The 21,876-nt window shown below is 46.9% G+C and overlaps 1 protein-coding gene across 1 annotated transcript in view; it reads right to left on the bottom strand.

The window, feature by feature from the left end:
* LOC117518165 (gamma-aminobutyric acid receptor subunit gamma-3-like) overlaps nt 1-21,876 on the bottom strand; it is an 88,065-nt gene that overhangs the window by 18,514 nt on the left and 47,675 nt on the right. Inside the window, exon 5 of the mRNA XM_034179224.1 lies at nt 16,782-16,981. Within this exon, the coding sequence (XP_034035115.1) occupies nt 16,782-16,981 (200 nt within the window). The remainder of the gene's footprint in view (nt 1-16,781; nt 16,982-21,876) is intronic.

The following is a 21,876-nucleotide window of genomic DNA, read 5'->3' as shown; positions in this document are numbered from 1 at the left end:
AATTGTAATAATAATAAATACAACTGTCTCCCACCCAACACAAGTCTATAGTCACATAAAGACACACGAACACACGCCTGATTTCAACTTATTTAGTTTACACAGTGTCAAATCACAACAAAGCTGCCTCAAGGAACAAGTAAGATCTAATGACCTTACCAACCCCTAGAACAAGCACACAGGCAACAGCGGTAATAGTGCAGCAGCTAAGAGAATATTTAGAGCAAAATTGTGCAAATGGTCATTGAGCTACTCGTTGGATCTGTACCTACAGCGGAATCCCTCCTGTGTCCAACACACCTAGCAGTAAAAAAAAACCTGGCAGTCAACAGCGTAGTTAAAAATGTAGGTCCTGAGTTTACTCTTAGGCCTGGGCTCTAGCTAGGCTTGTTAAGCCACTATCCAGCGTCGGCATAACAACGGGAATGAGCCCCCCGCGGTCATTCGGTGTAATTACTGCCCATAAGGTTCCATCTTTTCTTTCTAACTGTTCAGAATGCCCCAAAAAAAGCGATAAGTAGTGAAGATTTGGATGAGATCAAACTCTCCTTGAATTTCATGTCAGAGGAACTCAGTGGAGTTGCGAAAAAGCAAACTGAACTGCTTTGTTTATTGAAGGACGTTCGTGATCTCAAAAAGTCTTGCAAGAGAAAGACAATAAAATCAGATCATTGGAAAATCGTGTTGATGACCTTGAGCAACAAATGAGGATGGAGGAAGTAATTGTTTCAGGATTGAACATTAATCATCAGACATACGCTCGGTGATGTAGAGGTCACGCGAGAAGAAACTCAGTCCCTGGAGCCACAGGCTGTTCAGTTTTTTCCTCCAACGACATCCACATTAATAGTACTGATATAGCTGATTGCCATTCAGCTATATCAGCTATATAAAAAATTGTTTTTTTTTCCTTTTGTTATGATACAGCTTTTGACAAAATCCATATTATATACTGGTTTATTATGAAACAGTTATATCATATTTATGTTGTGTGGGCCGCCAGAAGAGGAGGTACTGCTGGCCCACCACCACCAGATGGCACCCCGCCTGGAGTGCGGGCTTCAGGCACAAGAGGGCGCAGTCACCATGGACACAGCCGGGAGTGACAGCTGTCACTCACTATCTCACAACAGCTGTCACTCATCTGCACTTCATCTTGCCACTCCATAAAGACCAGACTTCATCTCCACCTCGCTGCCGAGATATCATCTACCTTAGGAGGTAATTTGTTCTCAGCCATTGTTTTGTCTACCACAGACAGTGTTTGCTTGTGCTATTTTTGCAGTTGGTTTTGTGAGTGCTTGCAGCTGGAGGCTGGGTTTGGACTGACGTCTTCACTCCAAACTTTTGATAAGTACACATACTACTGCACGTGCCAGAGAGGTGGAGGTGGAATTTCCACCATTGTTATTAGTGGGTGTTCACACACCCACATCTGATTGTCTCTGCTCCTCGCCAGCAGTACCAGATCCGACACGCGGAGACGGTGGCCACCTGGGGTTTCGGGACTTGGCGGCTCCAGTATTCTCCGGGTTCGGTGGCGGAGGAAATCGTGTGGTTCCGGTTCTTCTCAGGACAGACGTCCTCTATCCTCGAGCCTGCCCACACGTCACCTTTGTTAATTGACTATTGTACACATTCTGTAATCTGCTGTGTTTGGTTGTGCTTTTCACAACAGTAAAGTGTTCATATTTGACTCTTTCATTGTCCGTTCATTTACGCCCCCTGTTGTGGGTCCGTGTTGCTACACTTTCACAACAGGATATCTCGGCCAGCGTCATGGATCCCGAGGGGCGTCAACAATCTGTTGGACAGCCAATGGGAGAGCAGGATGCACCGGCGTCTGCAGGAGGCATGATTGGTGAGTTGCAGCAAATCCTCACCGCCTTTACTGCTCGGTTGGATCTGATGACCGAGCAAAACGTCATCCTTAATCTCAGGATGGAGGCTCTCACCGCACAGGTGGAAGCGCGCGCTCAGGGCGCTGCTGCAGCTCCTCCTCCTGCCGACCCAGTGCAGAATATAAACGTTCCACTGGTCGTTCCACGACCCCCCCCCCCTCCTTCCCCTGAAGCATACATAAGTCCCCCAGAGCCATACGGGGGTTGTGTGGAGACGTGCGCGGACTTTCTTATGCAGTGTTCGTCTTTGCACAGCGTCCCATAATGTACGTGTCTGATGCCAGTAAGGTGGCTTATGTCATTAACTTGCTTCGTGGTGAGGCACGCACTTGGGCTACGGCACTTTGGGAGCAAAATTCATGGCTCTTTCTCACGTATGCTGGGTTTGTGAGGGAATTCAAAATGGTTTTTGATCACCCTAATAGAGGAGAGAACGCTTCAACAGTGCTGCTGTCAATGAGACAGGGGCGCTGGAGCGCAGCCGCTTATGCAGTCGACTTCCGCATCGCGGCTGTGAGATCCGGCTGGAATAACGCTGCGCTCCGCGCCGCCTTCATAAACGGACTGTCGTCGGTCCTGAAGGAGCACCTGGTAGCTAAGGACGAACCGCGGGATTTAGATGGACTTATTGATCTCGTTATATGGTTAGACAATCGGTTAGAGGAACACCGTCGGGAGCGAGACGAAGGACGTGGCCGGGCACGCACCATCCCTCTCCCTTCCGGGTCTGAAAAGGTTCCGCCCTCCCCACGCTCCACAGCCGCAGCGCTCCGTGGGGCTACAGCTCCCCCTGCTGACGTTGCTAGGGAAACGCGCAGGGCCAAGATAAGATCAGATGACAGAATGAGGAGGCTGGTCCACGGGGAGTGTTTTTTCTGCAGCTCAAAGGAGCATATACAGAAAAACTGCCCCAAACGGCCAAAACGACAGCACTCGCCTTTAGAGACTGGGCTAAAGGGGGGTCATAACATGCACGTGGGACACACACACATTTCCACACGACTCCCAGTTACAATCCTGAGTGGGGATTTAACCCTTCAAGCCCCAGCACTGGTGGACACGGGGTCAGAAGGGAATCTGCTGGACAGCAGATGGGCTAGGGAAGCAGGGCTCCCTCTGGTGGTGCTTCCTTCACCAGGTGCGGGCACTAGATGGCACCCTTCTCCCTTTAATCATGCACAAGACACAACCAGTAACTCTGGTGGTGTCTGGAAATCATCGGGAGGAGATCGAGTTTTTTGTGATTCCTTCTACCTCCCACGCGATTTTGGGCTTCCTGTGGATGTTGAAACACAATCCCCGGATTGATTGGCCACCTGGGTGGTGGTTCAGTGGAGCGAAACCTGCCATCGGGTGTGTTTAGGATCCTCGGTTCCTCCCGGTTTACAGGCTAAGGAGGAGGTCAAAGTCCCTCCCAATCTGACAGCGGTGCCGGTTGAGTACCACGATCTTGCTGACGTCTTCAGCAAGGATCTGGCACTCACCCCTCCCCCGCACCGTCCGTGCGATTGTGCCATTGATTTGATTCCAGGCGTGGAGTTCCCGTCCAGCAGGCTGTACAACCTCTCACGACCTGAGCGCGAATCAATGGAGACCTACATCCGGGACTCATTAGCTGCCGGGTTGATCCGAAATTCCACCTCCCCGATGGGTGCAGCTTTATTTTTTGTGGGCAAGAAAGATGGCGGACTCCGTCCATGCATTGATTACAGAGGGCTGAACGAGATTACGGTTTGCAATCGTTACCCGTTGCCCTTGTTGGATTCCGTGTTCACCCCCCTGCATGGAGCCAAAATCTTTACAAAATTGGATCTTCGGAATGCATATCACCTGGTTCGGGTCCGGAAGGGAGACGAATGGAAGATGGCATTTAACACCCCGTTAGGTCACTTTGAGTACCTGGTCATGCCGTTCGGCCTCACTAACGCCCCCGCAACATTCCAAGCTTTGGTAAACGATGTCTTGCGGGACTTCCTGCACCGATTCGTCTTCGTATATCTGGACGATATTCTCATCTTTTCTCCGGACCCTCAGACTCATGTCCAGCATGTACGTCAGGTCCTGCAGCGGTTGTTGGAGAACCGGCTGTTTGTGAAGGGCGAGAAGTGTGAGTTTCACCGCACTTCTTTGTCCTTCCTGGGGTTTATCATCTCCTCTAACTCCGTCGCCCCTGATCCGGCCAAGGTTGCGGCGGTGAGAGATTGGCCCCAATCTACAAGCCGTAGGAAGCTGCAACAGTTCCTCGGCTTTGCAAATTTCTACAGGAGGTTTATTAAGGGCTATAGTCAGGTAGTTAGCCCCCTGACAGCCCTGACCTCTCCAAAAGTCCCCTTCACCTGGTCGGATCGGTGCGAAGCCGTGTTCAAGGAGTTGAAACGACAGTTCTCGACTGCACCAGTGCTGGTGCAGCCCGACCCTAGCCGCCAGTTAGGTGGTTGAAGTGGACGCCTCTGACTCAGGGATAGGAGCCATGCTATCCCAGAGCGGAGAGACCGATAAGGTCCTTCACCCGTGTGCCTATTTTTCCCGCAAGTTGACCCCGGCTGAACGGAACTATGACGTCGGTAATCGAGAACTCCTTGCGGTGAAAGAGGCTCTTGAGGAGTGGAGACACCTGTTGGAGAGAGCGTCTGTGCCATTCGCGGTTTTCACTGACCATCGGAACCTGGAGTATATCAGGACCGCCAAGCGGCTGAACCCCAGGCAAGCCCGCTGGTCACTGTTCTTCGGGCGTTTTGACTTCCGGATCACCTACCGCCCCGGGACCAAGAACCAGAGATCGGATGCCTTGTCCCGGGTGCACGAAGATGAAGTCAAGACTGAGCTGTCGGATCCACCGGAGCCCATCCTTCCGGAGTCCACTATCGTGGCCACCCTCACCTGGGACGTGGAGAAGACCGTCCGGGAGGCCCTGGCACGGAGCCCGGACCCCGGAACAGGGCCGAAGAACAGACTCTACGTCCCACCAGAGGCAAGAGCTGCAGTCTTGGATTTCTGTCATGGTTCCAAGCTCTCCTGTCATCCGGGGGTGCGAAGGACCGTGGCAGTGGTCCGGCAGTGCTTCTGGTGGGCGTCCCTGGAGGCCGACGTCCGGGAATACATCCAGGCCTGCACCACCTGTGCCAGGGGCAAGGCAGACCATCAGAAGGCACAAGGACTTCTCCAGCCGCTTCCTGTGCCTCATCGCCCCTGGTCCCACATCGGCCTGGATTTTGTCATGGGCCTCCCGCCATCCCAGGGCATGACGACCATCTTCACGATAGTGGACCGATTCTCCAAGGCAGCCCACTTCGTGGCCCTCCCGAAGCTCCCTACGGCCCAGGAGACTGCTGACCTCCTGCTCCACCACGTCGTCCGTCTGCATGGGATACCAACTGACGTCGTCTCGGATCGTGGTCCCCAGTTCTCCTCAAACATCTGGAGGAGCTTCTGCCGCGAACTGGGGGCCACTGTGAGCCTCTCGTCCGGGTATCACCCGCAGACCAACGGACAGGCAGAACGGGTCAACCAAGAACTGGAGCAAGCCCTGCGCTGTGTGACGTCCGCACACCCGACGGCCTGGAGTGAACATCTGGCCTGGATCAAGTATGCGCATAACAGCCAGGTGTCCTCTGCCACCGGCCTCTCCCCGTTTGAGGTGTGTCTGAGGTATCAGCCCCCATTGTTTCCTGTGGTGGAGGGAGAGGTCGGTGTGCCCTCGGTCCAGGACCACCTGCGGAGGTGCTGTCGGGTGTGGCGCACTGCCCATTCTGCCTTGTTGAAGGCCCAGACGAGGGCGAAGACCCATGCAGACCGCCGGCGATCCCCGGCCCCTGCATATCAGCCCGGGCAGGAGGTGTGGTTATCCACGAAGGACATCCCCCTCCAGGTGGACTCTCCAAAGCTCAAGGACAGATACATAGGGCCCTACAAGATCCTCAAAATCCTCAGTCCTGCCGCAGTGAAGCTCCAACTCCCAGCTTCACTGCGGATCCATCCCGTGTTTCATGTGTCTAGAATCAAACCACACCACACCTCACCCCTCTGTGCTCCCGGACCGGCGCCGCCTCCTGCCCGGATCATCGATGGGGAGCCGGCTTGGACAGTGCGCCGGCTCCTGGACGTCCGTCGAATGGGCCGGGGGTTCCAGTATTTGGTGGACTGGGATGGGTATGGACCAGAGGAATGCTCCTGGGTGAAGAGGAGCTTCATCCTGGACCCGGCCCTCCTGGCCGATTTCTACCGCAGCCACCCGGACAAGCCTGGTCGGCCAGGAGGCGCCCGTTGAGGGGGGGGTCCTGTTGTGTGGGCCGCCAGAAGAGGATGTACTGCTGGCCCACCACCACCAGATGGCGCCCCGCCTGGAGTGCAGGCTTCAGGCACGAGAGGGCGCAGTCACCATGGACACAGCTGGGAGTGACAGCTGTCACTCATTATCTCACAACAGCTGTCACTCATCTGCACTTCATCTTGCCACTCCATAAAGACCGGACTTCATCTCCACCTCGCTGCCGAGATATCATCTACCTAAGGAGGTAATTTGTTCTCCGCCATTGTTTTGTCTACCACAGACAGTGTTTGCTTGTGCTATTTTTGCAGTTGGTTTTGTGAGTGCTTGCAGCTGGAGGCTGGGTTTGGACTGACGTCTTCACTCCAAACTTTTGATAAGTACACATACTACTGCACATGCCACTTTTCTGGCTGAGAGGTGGAGGTGGAATTTCCACCATTGTTGTTACTGAGTGTTCACACACCCACATCTGATTGTCTCTGCTCCTCGCCAGCAGTACCAGATCCGACACGCGGAGACGGTGGTCACCTGGGGTTTCGGGACTTGGCGGCTCCAGTATTCTCCGGGTTCGGTGGCGGAGGAAATCGTGTGGTTCCGGTTCTTCTCAGGACAGACGTCCTCTATCCTCGAGCCTGCCCACACGTCACCTTTGTTAATTGACTACTGTACACATTCTGTAATCTGCTGTGTTTGGTTGTGCTTTTCAGTAGAACAGTAAAGTGTTCATATTTGACTCTTTCATTGTCCGTTCATTTATGCCCCCTGTTGTGGGTCCGTGTCGCTACACTTTCACAACAATTTAGCTACATTTTGGTTTGTCAACTCTTTTATGATGTCAGTTCATTCTTTTCACTTCAAATTAGAGGTGGGCAGATCAATCCTAATATCAATAATATCGATACCAATGCTGGTATTGATATTGAACGATCCTCGTGTAAAAAAATCGATACTCAAGCTTTTTCTCTCCTCCACGCACTGACTGCTGCGCATGCAGATTCATCAAAGTCTACTCTCTGTCTGTAAGAACAGCGCTGCGCTGTGTCACACAACATGGAGCAGCGCACCCTCCCCCCCTCTGGGCTTTTGTTGTTGCGCAGTCATGTTGCTCAGCGGCGCCAGGCAACAGCCATGCAAGTAGGCTCAGCCTGGCCTGCCCACTCAGCGCTCTCCTTAAGTCAGCCCTCGACCTCAGGAGATTTTAAGTTATGTTGAGTGATATTTTTTAGACAAAAATGTTGATTGTGATAATAAAGCATTTTGTTATCAAGTACAATGTTTTCGAAATTCTATCTTTTGGATCCTTTGGATCTATGAAGCTTAAATATGAAAAGGTATCGGTATCGGTATTGATATCGGCAATACTGGGCCTGTATTTACTTGGTATCAGATCAATACCAAAATTCCCAGTATCGCCCACCTGTACTTCAAATGTCAATACCTTTTCTGTCATTGCAGTTACCAAGGCATGGTTGAGGGATGAGCACATGGACACAGTCCAACTCGATTGTTATGATCTTTTTGTTATAAATGGGATGAATAAATGGGGCGGTGGCGTGGCACTTTATGTCAGTTCAAGTTATCAGTGTGAAATTGTTAATAATATGTCCTTTTCTTTTGACAATGTCATGGAATGTGTCTCAGTGAAAATTAAATGTGAAAAATCAAAAAACATAATCATTAGCTGATTATAGAGCTCCTGGATCAAACACAAGTATTTTTAGTGGAAAAACTGCAGCTATGTACAACACATTCAGAAATAATAAGATTTTGTTTATCTGTGGAGACTTCAATATGGATTTCCTCCATCCTCATAGTCAATCACATATAGATGAATTTATTAATTCTGCATTTTGTATGGGGTTGTATCCAGTAATTAGGATAACTAAGAATACGAGGTCTATTAGGTAATAAACTGACCCTTTTATTATTTTTTTTAACTATATGGATTTGAATGAGTGAGATTACACCAATCATGCTTGAACCCTTGTGCGCATGCGTGAGTTTTTTCACGCGTGTCGGTGACATCATTTCCCTGTGGGCAGGCCTTGAGTGAGATGTGGTCCCGCCCTCTCAGCTGAATTCCTTTGTTTCATACGCTGCTCGAGACGGCGCGAGTTGCTTTATCAAAATTTTTTCTGGACCTGTGAGGAATATCCGAGTGGACACGATTCGAGAAATTAAGATGGTTTTCGGTGAAAAGTTTAACGGCTGATGAGAGATTATGGGGTGTTTCTGTCGCTGTAAGGACTTCCCACGGACCGGGACGTCGTGCAGCGCTTCCAGGCGCCGTCGTCGGCCTGTTTCGACCTGAAAACATCCTAATTTAAGGCTTAATTCACCCAGGACGTCGTGAGAGAACAGAGAAGATTCAGAAGAGGCCGGCATGAGGACTTTATGCAGACATTCCACTGTTTAAGGACATTTTGTAATGAAAGACGTGCGCGCAAATTCGCCGAGTCGTCACGGAAAGGACTCGGCGAATTTGCGAATCTGTGTGCGCCGCACCAGGAAAAACACCTCCGTGTTAAAAACCATTTGTAAAATTCAGGCGGCTTTTGATGGCTTTCAACGAGTAACTGAGAAACTGTTTAACAGCTTGGGCATGTTCCAACTTGCCCGTTAAGGTTTCCAACGGAGGTGTTTTTCCTGTCGCGACCCCCCGCGGTCGGGTCCGGCCCGACATACGACTGCCCGCACGTTCTTTCATTACAAAATGTCCGTTAACGATGGAATGTCCGAATAAACTCATGACTTTTGAAAGTTCTCTGTTCTCTGACGACTTACTGGGTCAACAGAGCCTGAAATGTGGAGGTTTTCAACTTGAAACGGCGAGACGCTGCCGCCTCGAAGCGCAGATCGCCGTCGGGCGCCGTGGGCCATGATTCAAGCGACACTACCAGACCAAAATCTCTCATCAGCCGTTAAAATGTTTACCGAAAACCAGCTGAATTTATCGAATGGTGTCCACTCAGTTGTGCCTTACAGTTTTGAAAAAATTTGGATCAAACAAAGCAGCAGTCTCTGATCCATTCCTAAACAATGAAAAAACGACGAGAGGGTGGGCCACTCCTCACTCAAAGACTGCCCACAGGCGAATGACGTAACCGACAGGCGTGAAAAAACTCTCGCATGCCCACGAGGGTTCAAGCATGTCTGATGTAATCACACGTGATTCAAATCCATACGATTTTTGAAAAAAATAATAAGGTTGGATACTTTTCTAATAGACCTCGTATATGAACACTTATTGACAATATACTGACAAATATTACCGTGGGAAATATAATGGGTGAACTTCTCATTAGTGATATCAGTGACCATCTGCCTGTTTTTGTTGCTTTCAATTCATTAGTTGATAAAATTGACCATATTAACATTTCTGTGAAGGCTCTCAGTTGTCCAGGTGGTTTCCATAACAGAGAAGGATGAATCTTCGACTGGACTGGGTTGCTTGAGAGTCAAGACAGAAGTCAGACTACCAGAGCAAGAATTTTAGCTGAGAAAGCTTCTGTGATTAGAAGCGAAATGTCCTTGTGTCAAGCAACCCAGTCTGGTCGAAGATTCAACCTTCTCTACGAAATAAACATTACAAACTTCACAAGAAAGATAACATAGGAAACTATGGAAAAGCTTAGAAGGGATTTAATACAGCAAAATTGGAGTGACATTTACATTGAGGATATAGATCAATTCTACAAATCATTCATTTCTATTATTTCCAATTTAGATAATAGGTATTGCCCTTGTGTGTTAAAAGATGGAAATGAGCTAAGCAAAGATAAACCTTGGATCACTAAGGCACTTCAGAATGCATGTAAAAAGAAAAAAATTTTGTACAAGCAGTTTTTAAATTTAGAATAACTGAAACCGAGATGTCCCGCTCGAACTGCCACCCGGATGATCCTAGGAGCTATATTGTCAGGGGCTTTGTACCCCTGGTAGGGTCTCTCAAGGCAAACAGGTCCTAGGTGATGGGTCAGACTAAGGGCAGTTCAGAAGCTACCATGACCATTACAAAATCAAGGACCGAGACATTGCCCGGTATGGCGGAGCCGGGGCCCCAACCTGGAGCCAGGCCTGGGGTTTGAGTGCCTGGGAGGGGTACTAGATAGTGCTCCGACTGGGGACTCCATTGTTCTTCTGGGGGATTTCAACTCCCACATGGGTGGCGACAGTGAGACCTGGAGGGGGGTGATCAGGAAGCACGGCCTCCCCGATCTGAACCTGAGTGGTGTTCAGTTGTTGGACTTCTGTGCTAGTCACAGTTTGTCCATCACGAACACCATGTTCGAGCACAAAGGTGTCCATAAGTGCACGTGGCACTAGGCCACCCTGAGCCAGAGGTTGATGATCGACTTTGTAGTCGTATCATCTGACCTTCGGTCACGTGTCTCGGACACTCGGGTGAAGAGATGGGCTGAGCTGCCGACCGATCACCACCTGGTGGTGAGTTGGATCCGCTGGGAGGGGAGGAAACCGGTCAGACCTGGCAGGCCCAAACATATCGTGAGGGTCTGTTGGGAATGACTGGCAGAACCCTGTGTCAGCGAGGTCTTCAACTCCCACCTCTGGGAGAGCTTCTCCCAGATCCCGGGGGAGGTTGAGACATGGAGTCCAAGTGGACTATGCTCTCCACCTCCATTGTCAATGCGGCCATTCGTAGCTGTGGTCACAAGGTCTCTGATGCCTGTTGTGGCAACAATCCCCAAACCCGGTGGTGGAACCGGACGTAAGGGATGCCATTAAGCTGAAGAAGGAGTCCTACTTGTCTTTGTTGGTAAGTGGGACCCCATAGGCAGCTGACAGGTACCGGCAGGCCAAGCGTGCTGCAGCCTGTGCCTTCGCAGAGTCTGGGAGGAGTTCGGGGAGGCCATGGAGGAGGTCTATCAGTCAGCCCCGAAGAAATTCTGGCAAACCATCCGACGCCTCAGGAGGCGGAAGCAGCTCTCCACCAGCATTGAACACGGTGCGGGTGGGGAGCTGTTGACCCTGACTGGGGATGTTGTCGGGCAGTGGAAGGAATACTTCGAGGATCTCCTTAATCCCATCGTCACGTCTTCCGAAGAGGATGCAGAGACTGGGGACTCAGAGGTGGACTCATCCATCACCCAGGCCGAAGTCACCTAGGTGGTTAGAAAGCTCCTTGGTGTCAAGGCTCCTGGTGTGGATGAAATCCGTCCTGAGTACCTTAAGTCTCTGGATGTTGTGGGACTGTCTTGATTGACACACCTCTGCAACATCGCGTGGCGGTCGGGGACAATGCCTCTGGATTGGCAGACTGGGGTGGTGGTCCCTCTGTTTAAGAAGGGGGACCGGAGGGTGTGTTCCAACTACAGGGGGATCACACTCTTCAGCCTCCCCGGTAAGGTCTATTCCAGAGTACTGGAGAAGAAATTAGACCGACAGTCGAACCTCGGATTCAGGAGGAGCAGTGTGGTTTTCATCCTGGTCACGGCACACTGGACCAGCTCTACACACTCCATCGGGTGCTCGAGAGTTCATGGGAGTTCGCCCAACCAGTCAACATGTTCTTTGTGGATCTGGAGAAGGCATTCGACTGTGTCCCTCAGGGCACTTTGTGGGGGGGTGCTCCTGGAGTACGGGGTCCGGGGTCCTTTGCTAAGGGCTATCCGGTCCCTGTATGACCGCAGCAGGAGCTTGGTTCGCATTGCTGGTAGTAAGTCAAACCTGTTTCCAGTGCACGTTGGCCTCCACCAGCACTGCCCTTTGTCACTGGTTCTATTCATTATCTTTATGGACAGAATTTCTAGGCACAGCCAGGGTGTAGAGGGGGTCCGGTTTGGGAACTATAGAATCTCATCTCTACTGTTTGCGGACGATGTAGTTCTGTTGGCTTCGTAAAATCAGGACCTTCAGTATGGACTGGGGCGGTTTGCAGCCGAGTGTAAAGCGTCCGGGATGAAAATCAGCACCTCCAAATCCAAGGCCATGATTCTCGACCGGAAAAAGGTGTCTTGCCCTCTTCAGGTCAGTGGAGTGTCCTGGCCTCAAGTGGAGGAGTTTAAGTATCTTGGGGTCTTGTTCACAAGTGAGGGACGGATGGAGTGTGAGATCGACAGACGCATCTGTGCAGCATCTGCAGTGATGCGGTCGCTGTATCAGACCGTCGTGGTGAAGAGAGAGCTGAGTAGGGGGGCAAAGCTCTCGAATTACTGATGGATCTACGTTCCGACACTCACCTATGGTCATGAGATTTGGTTCATGACCGAAAGAACGAGATCGTGAGTACAAGCAGCCAAGATGAGCTTCCTCTGCATGGTGGCTGGGCGCTCCCTTAGAGATAGGGTATATATTTAAAAAGTATTATCAATGTCAGTTTTACTTAATAGTATTTGCCTACATGTAATATGAATGATTAAAACAACACTTCCTCCAACTGACTCTCATTCAACAGTGCATTTCCACCGACAGAAGCAGAAAACATACGTTCCTCGTCTTGGGCGGTCATTCAAAGCGCCCTTGAAGTGCAGCGAAATAACCAATTGTATGTAGTTGCTAGGGAAAATTAATAAATATTTGGCAAATCAACATTGCCAAAATTAATGGCTTTGGGGCGCTGGAATTTTAGCCCTTGCTACAAAAATGCGGGAACGTTAGATTGCTACAGTCAGTGATATACGTGACGCTGCAGCTGCTGCTTTTAAGATAAAACAAATGAGTGATGTTTTTTTGTTTGTTTTAGGGGGTCAAAGCTGTGATCTTTATTGGGACAGCAGACCAGTTATAATGGTAATAGGGGAGGCCGCGGCTGTTTGTAACAGTGTTCAAAGCTGCAGCCATGGTATTTTGATTTCACTTTACACGTTATGAGGATCAGTTCACAGAAGTGAAATATTCTTTGGAGTATTCCACACTCTAAAACAAATTATTTGCTCACTTTAAAAACAAAACAAAACCCTAAAATAGCAATTTGCATGTTTTTTAAAGAAATTCTAACTCAGCCACTGAGTACACACAAGACACTTATAGTAAGACAAACCCAAGTTTAGCATCGCATTTAATGGTAAGTGGTTTTGTATACTTAATTTGCTTCGTCCTCTACACTGTTAATTAATTTTAACCAATTTAATTTAAAGGTTTTGGTGTTATTAGTTAGTCAAGCTATTTAAGTTTTTCAAGCTTCTTTTTTGCCCCCATTCCACGTTCCCCATTCCATGTACATGCAAAATATTACCTTAATTTTCTCTCTCTCTCACACACACACACACACACACACACACACACACACTCTCTCTCTCTCTCACACACACACACACACACACACACACACACACACACACACACACACACACACACACACACTCTCTCTCTCTCTCACACACACACACACACACACACACACACACACTCTCTCTCTCTCTCTCTCTCTCACACACACACACACACATACACACTCTCTCTCTCTCTCACACACACACACACACAAACATTTTCTCTCTCTCTCTCGGAAGGTGGTGTGAACATTGTCGTATGTACATAATGTTCTTTTGTCAATTGAAGAATTTTTCCATATTTTTAAAGAGTGTAAATTTGGTGATATTTTCTATTTTGTTAACGGGATGTCATTGTGAACCCCAGGATCTGTTTGTCTGAAGATAATGGCAGTGCAGTACAGTTTGGTGTACTATGTCTGTAATTGGTATCAAATGGTGAAATGTTCTTTGCTCAAGAACTTGAGTGTTGTATTGCATTTGATACTGTTCCTTTCCAAAGTAGAAATGGGGCCTAATATAGCTGTAAATGGTTAACTTTATCTGTAAAACTGCTGATTTTGAGGACATGAAATGATTATTGTGGAATTGCAGTAATTTGCCGACTGTTCACTTGAATGCCTGTACTGAACAAGGCAAGGGAATCTATTGGCACAGCAGCCCCACCAAGACTGTTTTTCACCAGCCGCCACTGCATGTGTGTATATATTTTCCAACTTACTCCCATTGACGAAACTTCTCATTTTCTGCCTGAAAGTTTATTAGGAGACGAGTGTGCTCAGAGCTCCCTGTTTGTTTACAAAATACACATGCGTTACAGACCTTGAAATCCAACAGCAGGGATTGATATTATTAGTAGTAGTATATTATCATTAAAGATTTATGAACATACAAATTAACGTGCTTATCCTTTATCATGATTTTCTCCGTTGTGAGATATAAAAGTGTTTTATCATAGCGTTTGTGTGTATGTGCATTATAACGCTTCAGCGCACGAGCAATGTTAAAATATTCCTCAGAATGACAATATGCGCAACATGCATCCAGCAGCATACACGTTGCTGTCATAGACAACTGCCTGTAAAGTTTTTTGACAAGTTATAACTTTCTAAACAGCGTAATTTATAATGAAAGCCACTTCATTTGTGCGTCTCTTTTGGTGCCATGTTTGTTTCTGTGGAGACAGCAATAAGCTCCTCCTACCCCTCCAAACGGAGTGTGCATCCAGATTCACTCTGTTTGGAGGGGTTTGAAGTCCTCCGGCTACCCCTCCGCCTCGCTCCAAAAATCGAATTGAGACACCCCTCTGTCTCTCATGCACGCGCAAAATGGAGGGGAAGGAGTAAGGGGAAGGGCCAAGGGGTAGAATTGAGATTCAGCCAAAGTCAAACAAATCTATCCAATAAGATTTCAATTAAATTCTAATTTAGAATTCAAAACAACAGATTTCATAAATGTTAACACTTTTCAGGCAGCTGACAAGAACAAGAACATTTTCAAGTCACTGAATATGTTCATTTCAATCAATCATTAGGAAACATAAAGAGTATGAGACTGTACAGCGGCTGTGACTAGAGAGACTGAACATTCGACAATTTTAAATTCTCGCCATTCACTGCTTCAAAGCAGAGTGGAACAGAGAAGCACTTTATGAAAAAACGACACATGAAATCTCAGCTATCTATGTGACCTCTACAGTTCCTTGTGGTGCAAGACTTCTTCTAATGCACCAAGAAATACAGTGCATCCAGAAAGCATTCACAACGCTTGAGGCTTTAACTGCTACCAAAGGTGCATCAAAGTATTGAGCAAAAGCTGGGAATACTTATGTACATGTGATTTTGTAGTTCTTTTATTTTTAATAAATTTGCACAAATTAAAAACAAACTTTTTTCATGTCATTATGAGCTGTTGTGAGTAGAATTTTAATTTATTTATTTAGTTTACATAGTGCCAAAGCACAACAAAGCTGCCTCAAGGCGCTTCATACAAGTAAGGTCTAACCTTACCAACCCCTAGAGCAAGCACACAGGAGACAGTGGTAAGGAAAAACTCCCTCTGATGATTTAAGGAAGAAACCTCAAGCAGAACCAGACTCAAAGGGGTGACCCACTGCTTAGGCCATGCTCCCGAAAAGGTTTACAATACAGAACACAACATGACGCCAAGACCTGCTCCGTTTACTAATAATATGAATTTAAAAGGGTAGGAAGCATAGTTCCATACCATGCCGGTATGGTAGTCATATGAGAGGGAGAATAAATGTATCTTAAGTCTGGACTTGAAAGTCTCTACAGAATCTGACTGTATTATTGACACAGGGAGATCATTCGACAAAACGGGCAGGATAAGAGAAGCTCTGTGGCCTGAAGACTTTTTAACTCACCCTTGTGACACAAAGTAGCCCTGCAACCTGAGAACGCATAGCCCAGGTCGGTACGTAGGGCTCGACTAGGTCAGCTAAATAGAGAGGTGCTAGTCCGTGAATAATTTTACAGGTTAATAGCAGAACCTTAAAATATCATGATTGGGGTCAATGCAATATTGTATTTGGTGTCTCTCTGTTATTATTTTTGTTTAGGTTTTGGTGGTGGGATTTTTCTTGTCTGGTGCTTTTTGCTTGGTGTTGGGCATTTCCCCTTCTGTCCTCTCTCTCAGACTGCCATGCCCTGTTCCTGTTCTCTCCTTCACACCTGTTAGTTTTTTCATCCTAATCACTTCTTTATAAGTTGCACTGTTCCCTTCACCTGGTGTGAGACTGATCTGCCGTGTGCCGCTTTCAAGCCTTTTAGTCTTCAGAGTATTTGCCCAGTGTTTGCGTGCCTGTCTGATCTGGTTGCTCGTTTTTTTGGATCCTGTCTGAGCCTAATGTTGCTGTAATGTTGTTGGACTCTGTTGCTTATTCCTGCCTGCCTTTTTGTGTACCGAACCCTGGTTAAACCGACATTAAGCTCTGAAGCTAAATCTCCTAAATCCAGCATTAGTGTCTAACTGCCTCGAGTCATTATGACTGACATAAAATCTGATTTCAGAGACAGGAAGCCAGTGAAGAGACTCCAAAATGGGTGTCATGTAATTTTGAGGAAAAAAATAAATTTACTCTATTTTGGAAAAAGGCTGAGCTATTAAAAAAATGTGGAAAAAGTGAAGCACTGTGAATACTTTCCAGATGCACCGTAGTTTGCCTGTGATAATCTGACCCCTAAATGAGTTACCACTAATATGTCGACCAACCATCACCACCGAGCAACCCCCAAGACCTCAGTCACAAATTTGCATGTGATTAGAGCTAATTTTTCTGCATATCTGAACTGCAGCTGTTATTGCTGCAAGTATATTTAAGAGCATCAAAATTATATTTATTCAAGAGCAACTTACGGATTGTTTAGTCTGGATACAGTTGGGTCTTCGGGCACTGTATGAGTAGTAGTTTAACGTGGCGTATTCCATTAGTGCAGCAAAGACAAAGCGGAAGCAGACGGTGACAAAAAAGTCCATAGCGGTCACATAAGACACTCTGGGCAGAGACGTCCTGGCTACTGTACTAAGTGTAGTCATGGTCAGCACCGTGGTGATACCTGAGGGTCACAAGAGGTCAAAATCACATCAGACTAATCGAAATCCATGTTACTAAAGAGACAAAATTCATATTTGCATTCGCTCTTTATTTCTGTCGAGGCTTATAGTTGTAATTGCAGGGGTACCTTAGTCACACCGATTAAAATCTCAAGAGGTAGCAGAGAGAGAGATTCATTATAAACATAAAAACTGTGAACGAGCAAGATGAAATAAATTACAATGCCGTCAGTGGCTGACTGAGAAATATTCTAAAGTGTAATTGAGCAGAAACCATATGACATTTAGATTAAGTGGATGTGGATCCTGATTGACACTGACAGACAGTTTGAATCATAGCAGTGCCTTGAAATCGTGAATGGAAGATGAGCTTGTCAGATCAGATTCATTTCATCTTGTGATAGTTAATATAAAGACAGCAGATGACAAGCAGGTGACAAAATAATAGAAACAACAACATAAATGGACAATAAAACCAGCTGCACACAATACAAGATGATAGGAATTAGAGTCATGGGAGGACTGTATTATGTACCACAAGGTCTTACATACAGGTAGAGGCACACACAGGGGTGAGTGCACACACACACACGCACGCACACACACACTACACTTGACAACACAGACCTGTATTAGTTCATACTGAGGCTGGATTGTAAATGTCATTAGTCCCCTTAAATGATACAGATTAGCTCAAAATTGGCTTCTGGCTCATAGACTCTTTGCATGACACACTCACTCACAATGGCTGGCAATCACCTGAACTTGTCAGTATTGTGGGTTTTATCAGATGTTTTGTGGGATTTTTTTCTGTCACTTTTTGCTTGGGATTTATCTAACTGTTTTCTCTTGTCTGTCACTTGGGTGCTTGGAGGTGGACAGTTCTTCTGTTTTCCACACCTTGTTCTGGAGCTTTCCTGCACACCTCTTTTCCTATTTCCTGCTCATCACATCCTGCATTTCTCTCACTCCCCTGCCAGATCATTGTGCTCTGTGCCTTTGTTTCCAGCTCTGTTCTTTTGTGTACGAGGTCTGTTAGAAAAGTAACAGACCTTTTTATTTTTTGCAAAAACTATATGGATTTGAATCATGTGCGCTTGCATCAGCCAAGCTTGAACAGTGTTTTTTCACACCTGTCGGTTGCATCATTCGCCTGTGGGCAGGCTATGAGTGAGCACTGGTCCTCCCCCCTAGTCGGATTTTCATTGTCAGGAATCTGTCTGAATGATTGGAGCAGCGCTGCATCAAATTTTTTCAGAAACTGTGAGAGACAGCCAGGTGGAAACCATTCGGAAAATTCAGATGGTTTCGGTAAAGATTCTATTGGCGTCACACAGATTAAGGAGCATTACAACCAGATTAAAGATGGCCCACAGTGGCTGAGGGCGTGCCGCGCTTCGAGCGGCCATCGACAGGCTGAAATAACCAGATCATTTCCAAAGTGAAGGCTGTGTTGATCCAGGACGTCGTGTGACCCAGAGAAATTGCGGAAGAGGTGGGCATAACCATTTTAGGCACATTCCACTATTAAAGGAGATTTTGTAATGAAAGACGTGCGGCGGAATTCGCGCGTCGGACGAAGTCGCAATGGCGGAGAACAAAAGCACGTCCGTGTTGGAAGTCTCACGGGACAAGTTGACATGCCCAGCTCTCCACAATTTCTCAGATACTCACTCGACTAAAAAGCCACCGAAAGCCGTCTGAATCTTCTGAATGGTGGAAGACATGTCCCGTGAGACTTCCAACACGGACTTGCTTTTGTTCTCCGCCACTGCGGCTTCGACCCGACGCGCAAATTCCGCCGCATGTCTTTCATTACAAAATCTCCTTTAACAGTGGAATGTGCCTAAAAATGGCTATGCCCACCTCTTCCGCAATTTCTCTGGGTCACATGACGTCCCGGATCAACACAGACTTCGCTTTGGAAATGATCTGGTCATTTCAGCCTGTCGATGGCTGCTCGAAGCGCGGCGTGCCCTCAGCTGCTGTAGGCCGTCTTTAATCCGGTTGTAATGCTCCTTAATCCTTGTGACACCCATAGAATCTTCACCGAAAGCCATCTGAATTTTCCGAATGGTTTCCTCCTGGCTGTCTCTCACAGTTTCTGAAAAAATTTGATGCAGCACTGCTCCAATCGTTCAGACATTTTCCTGCCAATGAAAATCCGACAAGGAGGGAGGACCAGTGCTCACTCAAATCCTGCCCACAGGCGAATGACGCATCCGACAGGCGTGAAAAAACTCACGCATGGGCACGAAGGTTCAAGCTTGGCTGATGCAAGCGCACTTGATTCAAATCCATATAGTTTTTGCAAAAAATAAAAAGGTCCGATACTTTTCTAACAGACCTCGTATCTCTTGACCACTTTTTCCTTGCTGTGTTTTGATGACTACTTGCTTGTTTTTTGGACCATGCCTTAGCCTTATGTTTCTGTTATCATTGCTGATTTTGGACTGCATTATCATGTATAGAACCGTGCTTGTCAATCCAGTAAAACTCTTTGACTGAAACCCTCCAGTGTCTAAGCTTGGCATTTGCGTCCAGCCTTTTTGGGCAAGGTCCTTTAGCCCACACAGCTCATCAGTCTGGTCCGCTAGCTCACATCTGTTTCAGCTGGCGGTACACACTCATCCAGAAGTAGTTCAAATGAGCTGATGGTTCTGACAGGATGATCTGGCCAGTGATAGACACAGCTAGCTCATATCTGTTTCAGCTGTCGGTACATGCTCACAGACAACAGCTGGCACAATAAGAAGACAAGTTAACCATGCTGTGCGCTGGATTAAGCAAGCTGTCTAAACGGCAAGACTCGATGAGAACTGCTCTGAGCTCGCAGGTCGGTCAGCTGTTGGACCGATTAGATCCACCGGCACGCTGAGCAACACAGACAGAAACCACCACAGCTCACTTCCAGGTCCACCGGCAGCCTTGCCGGCTCCCATTTTGGGCACAGTTTTTTGTAACCAGCTCTCCTGCCCAGACTGTTTCTTTGAGGAATCAGGAGATGTAAAGCATTCATTACCAGTGATGCCGGTAACGCGTTACTTAGTAACGCGTTACTCTAATCTGACCACTTTTTTTTAGTAACGAGTAATCTAACGCGTTAATCTTTCCAAATCAGTAATCAGATTAAATCAATCAATCAATCAATTTTTTTATATAGCGCCAAATCACAACAAACAGTTGCCCCAAGGCGCTTTATATTGTAAGGCAAGGCCATACAATAATTATGTAAAACCCCAACGGTCAAAACGACCCCCTGTGAGCAAGCACTTGGCTACAGTGGGAAGGAAAAACTCCCTTTTAACAGGAAGAAACCTCCAGCAGAACCAGGCTCAGGGAGGGGCAGTCTTCTGCTGGGACTGGTTGGGGCTGAGGGAGAGAACCAGGAAAAAGACATGCTGTGGAGGGGAGCAGAGATCGATCACTAATGATTAAATGCAGAGTGGTGCATACAGAGCAAAAAGAGAAAGAAACAGTGCATCATGGGAACCCCCCAGCAGTCTACGTCTATAGCAGCATAACTAAGGGATGGTTCAGGGTCACCTGATCCAGCCCTAACTATAAGCTTTAGCAAAAAGGAAAGTTTTAAGCCTAATCTTAAAAGTAGAGAGGGTGTCTGTCTCCCTGATCTGAATTGGGAGCTGGTTCCACAGGAGAGGAGCCTGAAAGCTGAAGGCTCTGCCTCCCATTCTACTCTTACAAACCCTAGGAACTACAAGTAAGCCTGCAGTCTGAGAGCGAAGCGCTCTATTGGGGTGATATGGTACTACGAGAGGTCCCTAAGATAAGATGGGACCTGATTATTCAAAACCTTATAAGTAAGAAGAAGAATTTTAAATTCTATTCTAGAATTAACAGGAAGCCAATGAAGAGAGGCCAATATGGGTGAGATATGCTCTCTCCTTCTAGTCCCCGTCAGTACTCTAGCTGCAGCATTTTGAATTAACTGAAGGCTTTTTAGGGAACTTTTAGGACAACCTGATAATAATGAATTACAATAGTCCAGCCTAGAGGAAATAAATGCATGAATTAGTTTTTCAGCATCACTCTGAGACAAGACCTTTCTGATTTTAGAGATATTGCGTAAATGCAAAAAAGCAGTCCTACATATTTGTTTAATATGCGCTTTGAATGACATATCCTGATCAAAAATGACTCCAAGATTTCTCACAGTATTACTAGAGGTCAGGGTAATGCCATCCAGAGTAAGGATCTGGTTAGACACCATGTTTCTAAGATTTGTGGGGCCAAGTACAATAACTTCAGTTTTATCTGAGTTTAAAAGCAGGAAATTAGAGGTCATCCATGTCTTTATGTCTGTAAGACAATCCTGCAGTTTAGCTAATTGGTGTGTGTCCTCTGGCTTCATGGATAGATAAAGCTGGGTATCATCTGCGTAACAATGAAAATTTAAGCAATACCGTCTAATAATACTGCCTAAGGGAAGCATGTATAAAGTGAATAAAATTGGTCCTAGCACAGAACCTTGTGGAACTCCATAATTAACTTTAGTCTGTGAAGAAGATTCCCCATTTACATGAACAAATTGTAATCTATTAGACAAATATGATTCAAACCACCGCAGCGCAGTACCTTTAATACCTATGGCATGCTCTAATTCTCTAATGTCTGTAATAAAATTTTATGGTCAACAGTATCAAAAGCAGCACTGAGGTCTAACAGAACAAGCACAGAGATGAGTCCACTGTCCGAGGCCATAAGAAGATCATTTGTAACCTTCACTAATGCTGTTTCTGTACTATGATGAATTCTAAAACCTGACTGAAACTCTTCAAATAGACCATTCCTCTGCAGATGATCAGTTAGCTGTTTTACAACTACCCTTTCAAGAATTTTTGAGAGAAAAGGAAGGTTGGAGATTGGCCTATAATTA

The sequence above is a fragment of the Thalassophryne amazonica genome, chromosome 10 (genome assembly GCF_902500255.1).
Source record: "Thalassophryne amazonica chromosome 10, fThaAma1.1, whole genome shotgun sequence".
NCBI lineage: Eukaryota > Metazoa > Chordata > Actinopteri > Batrachoidiformes > Batrachoididae > Thalassophryne > Thalassophryne amazonica.
This window is presented reverse-complemented; position numbering and strand designations above follow the sequence as displayed.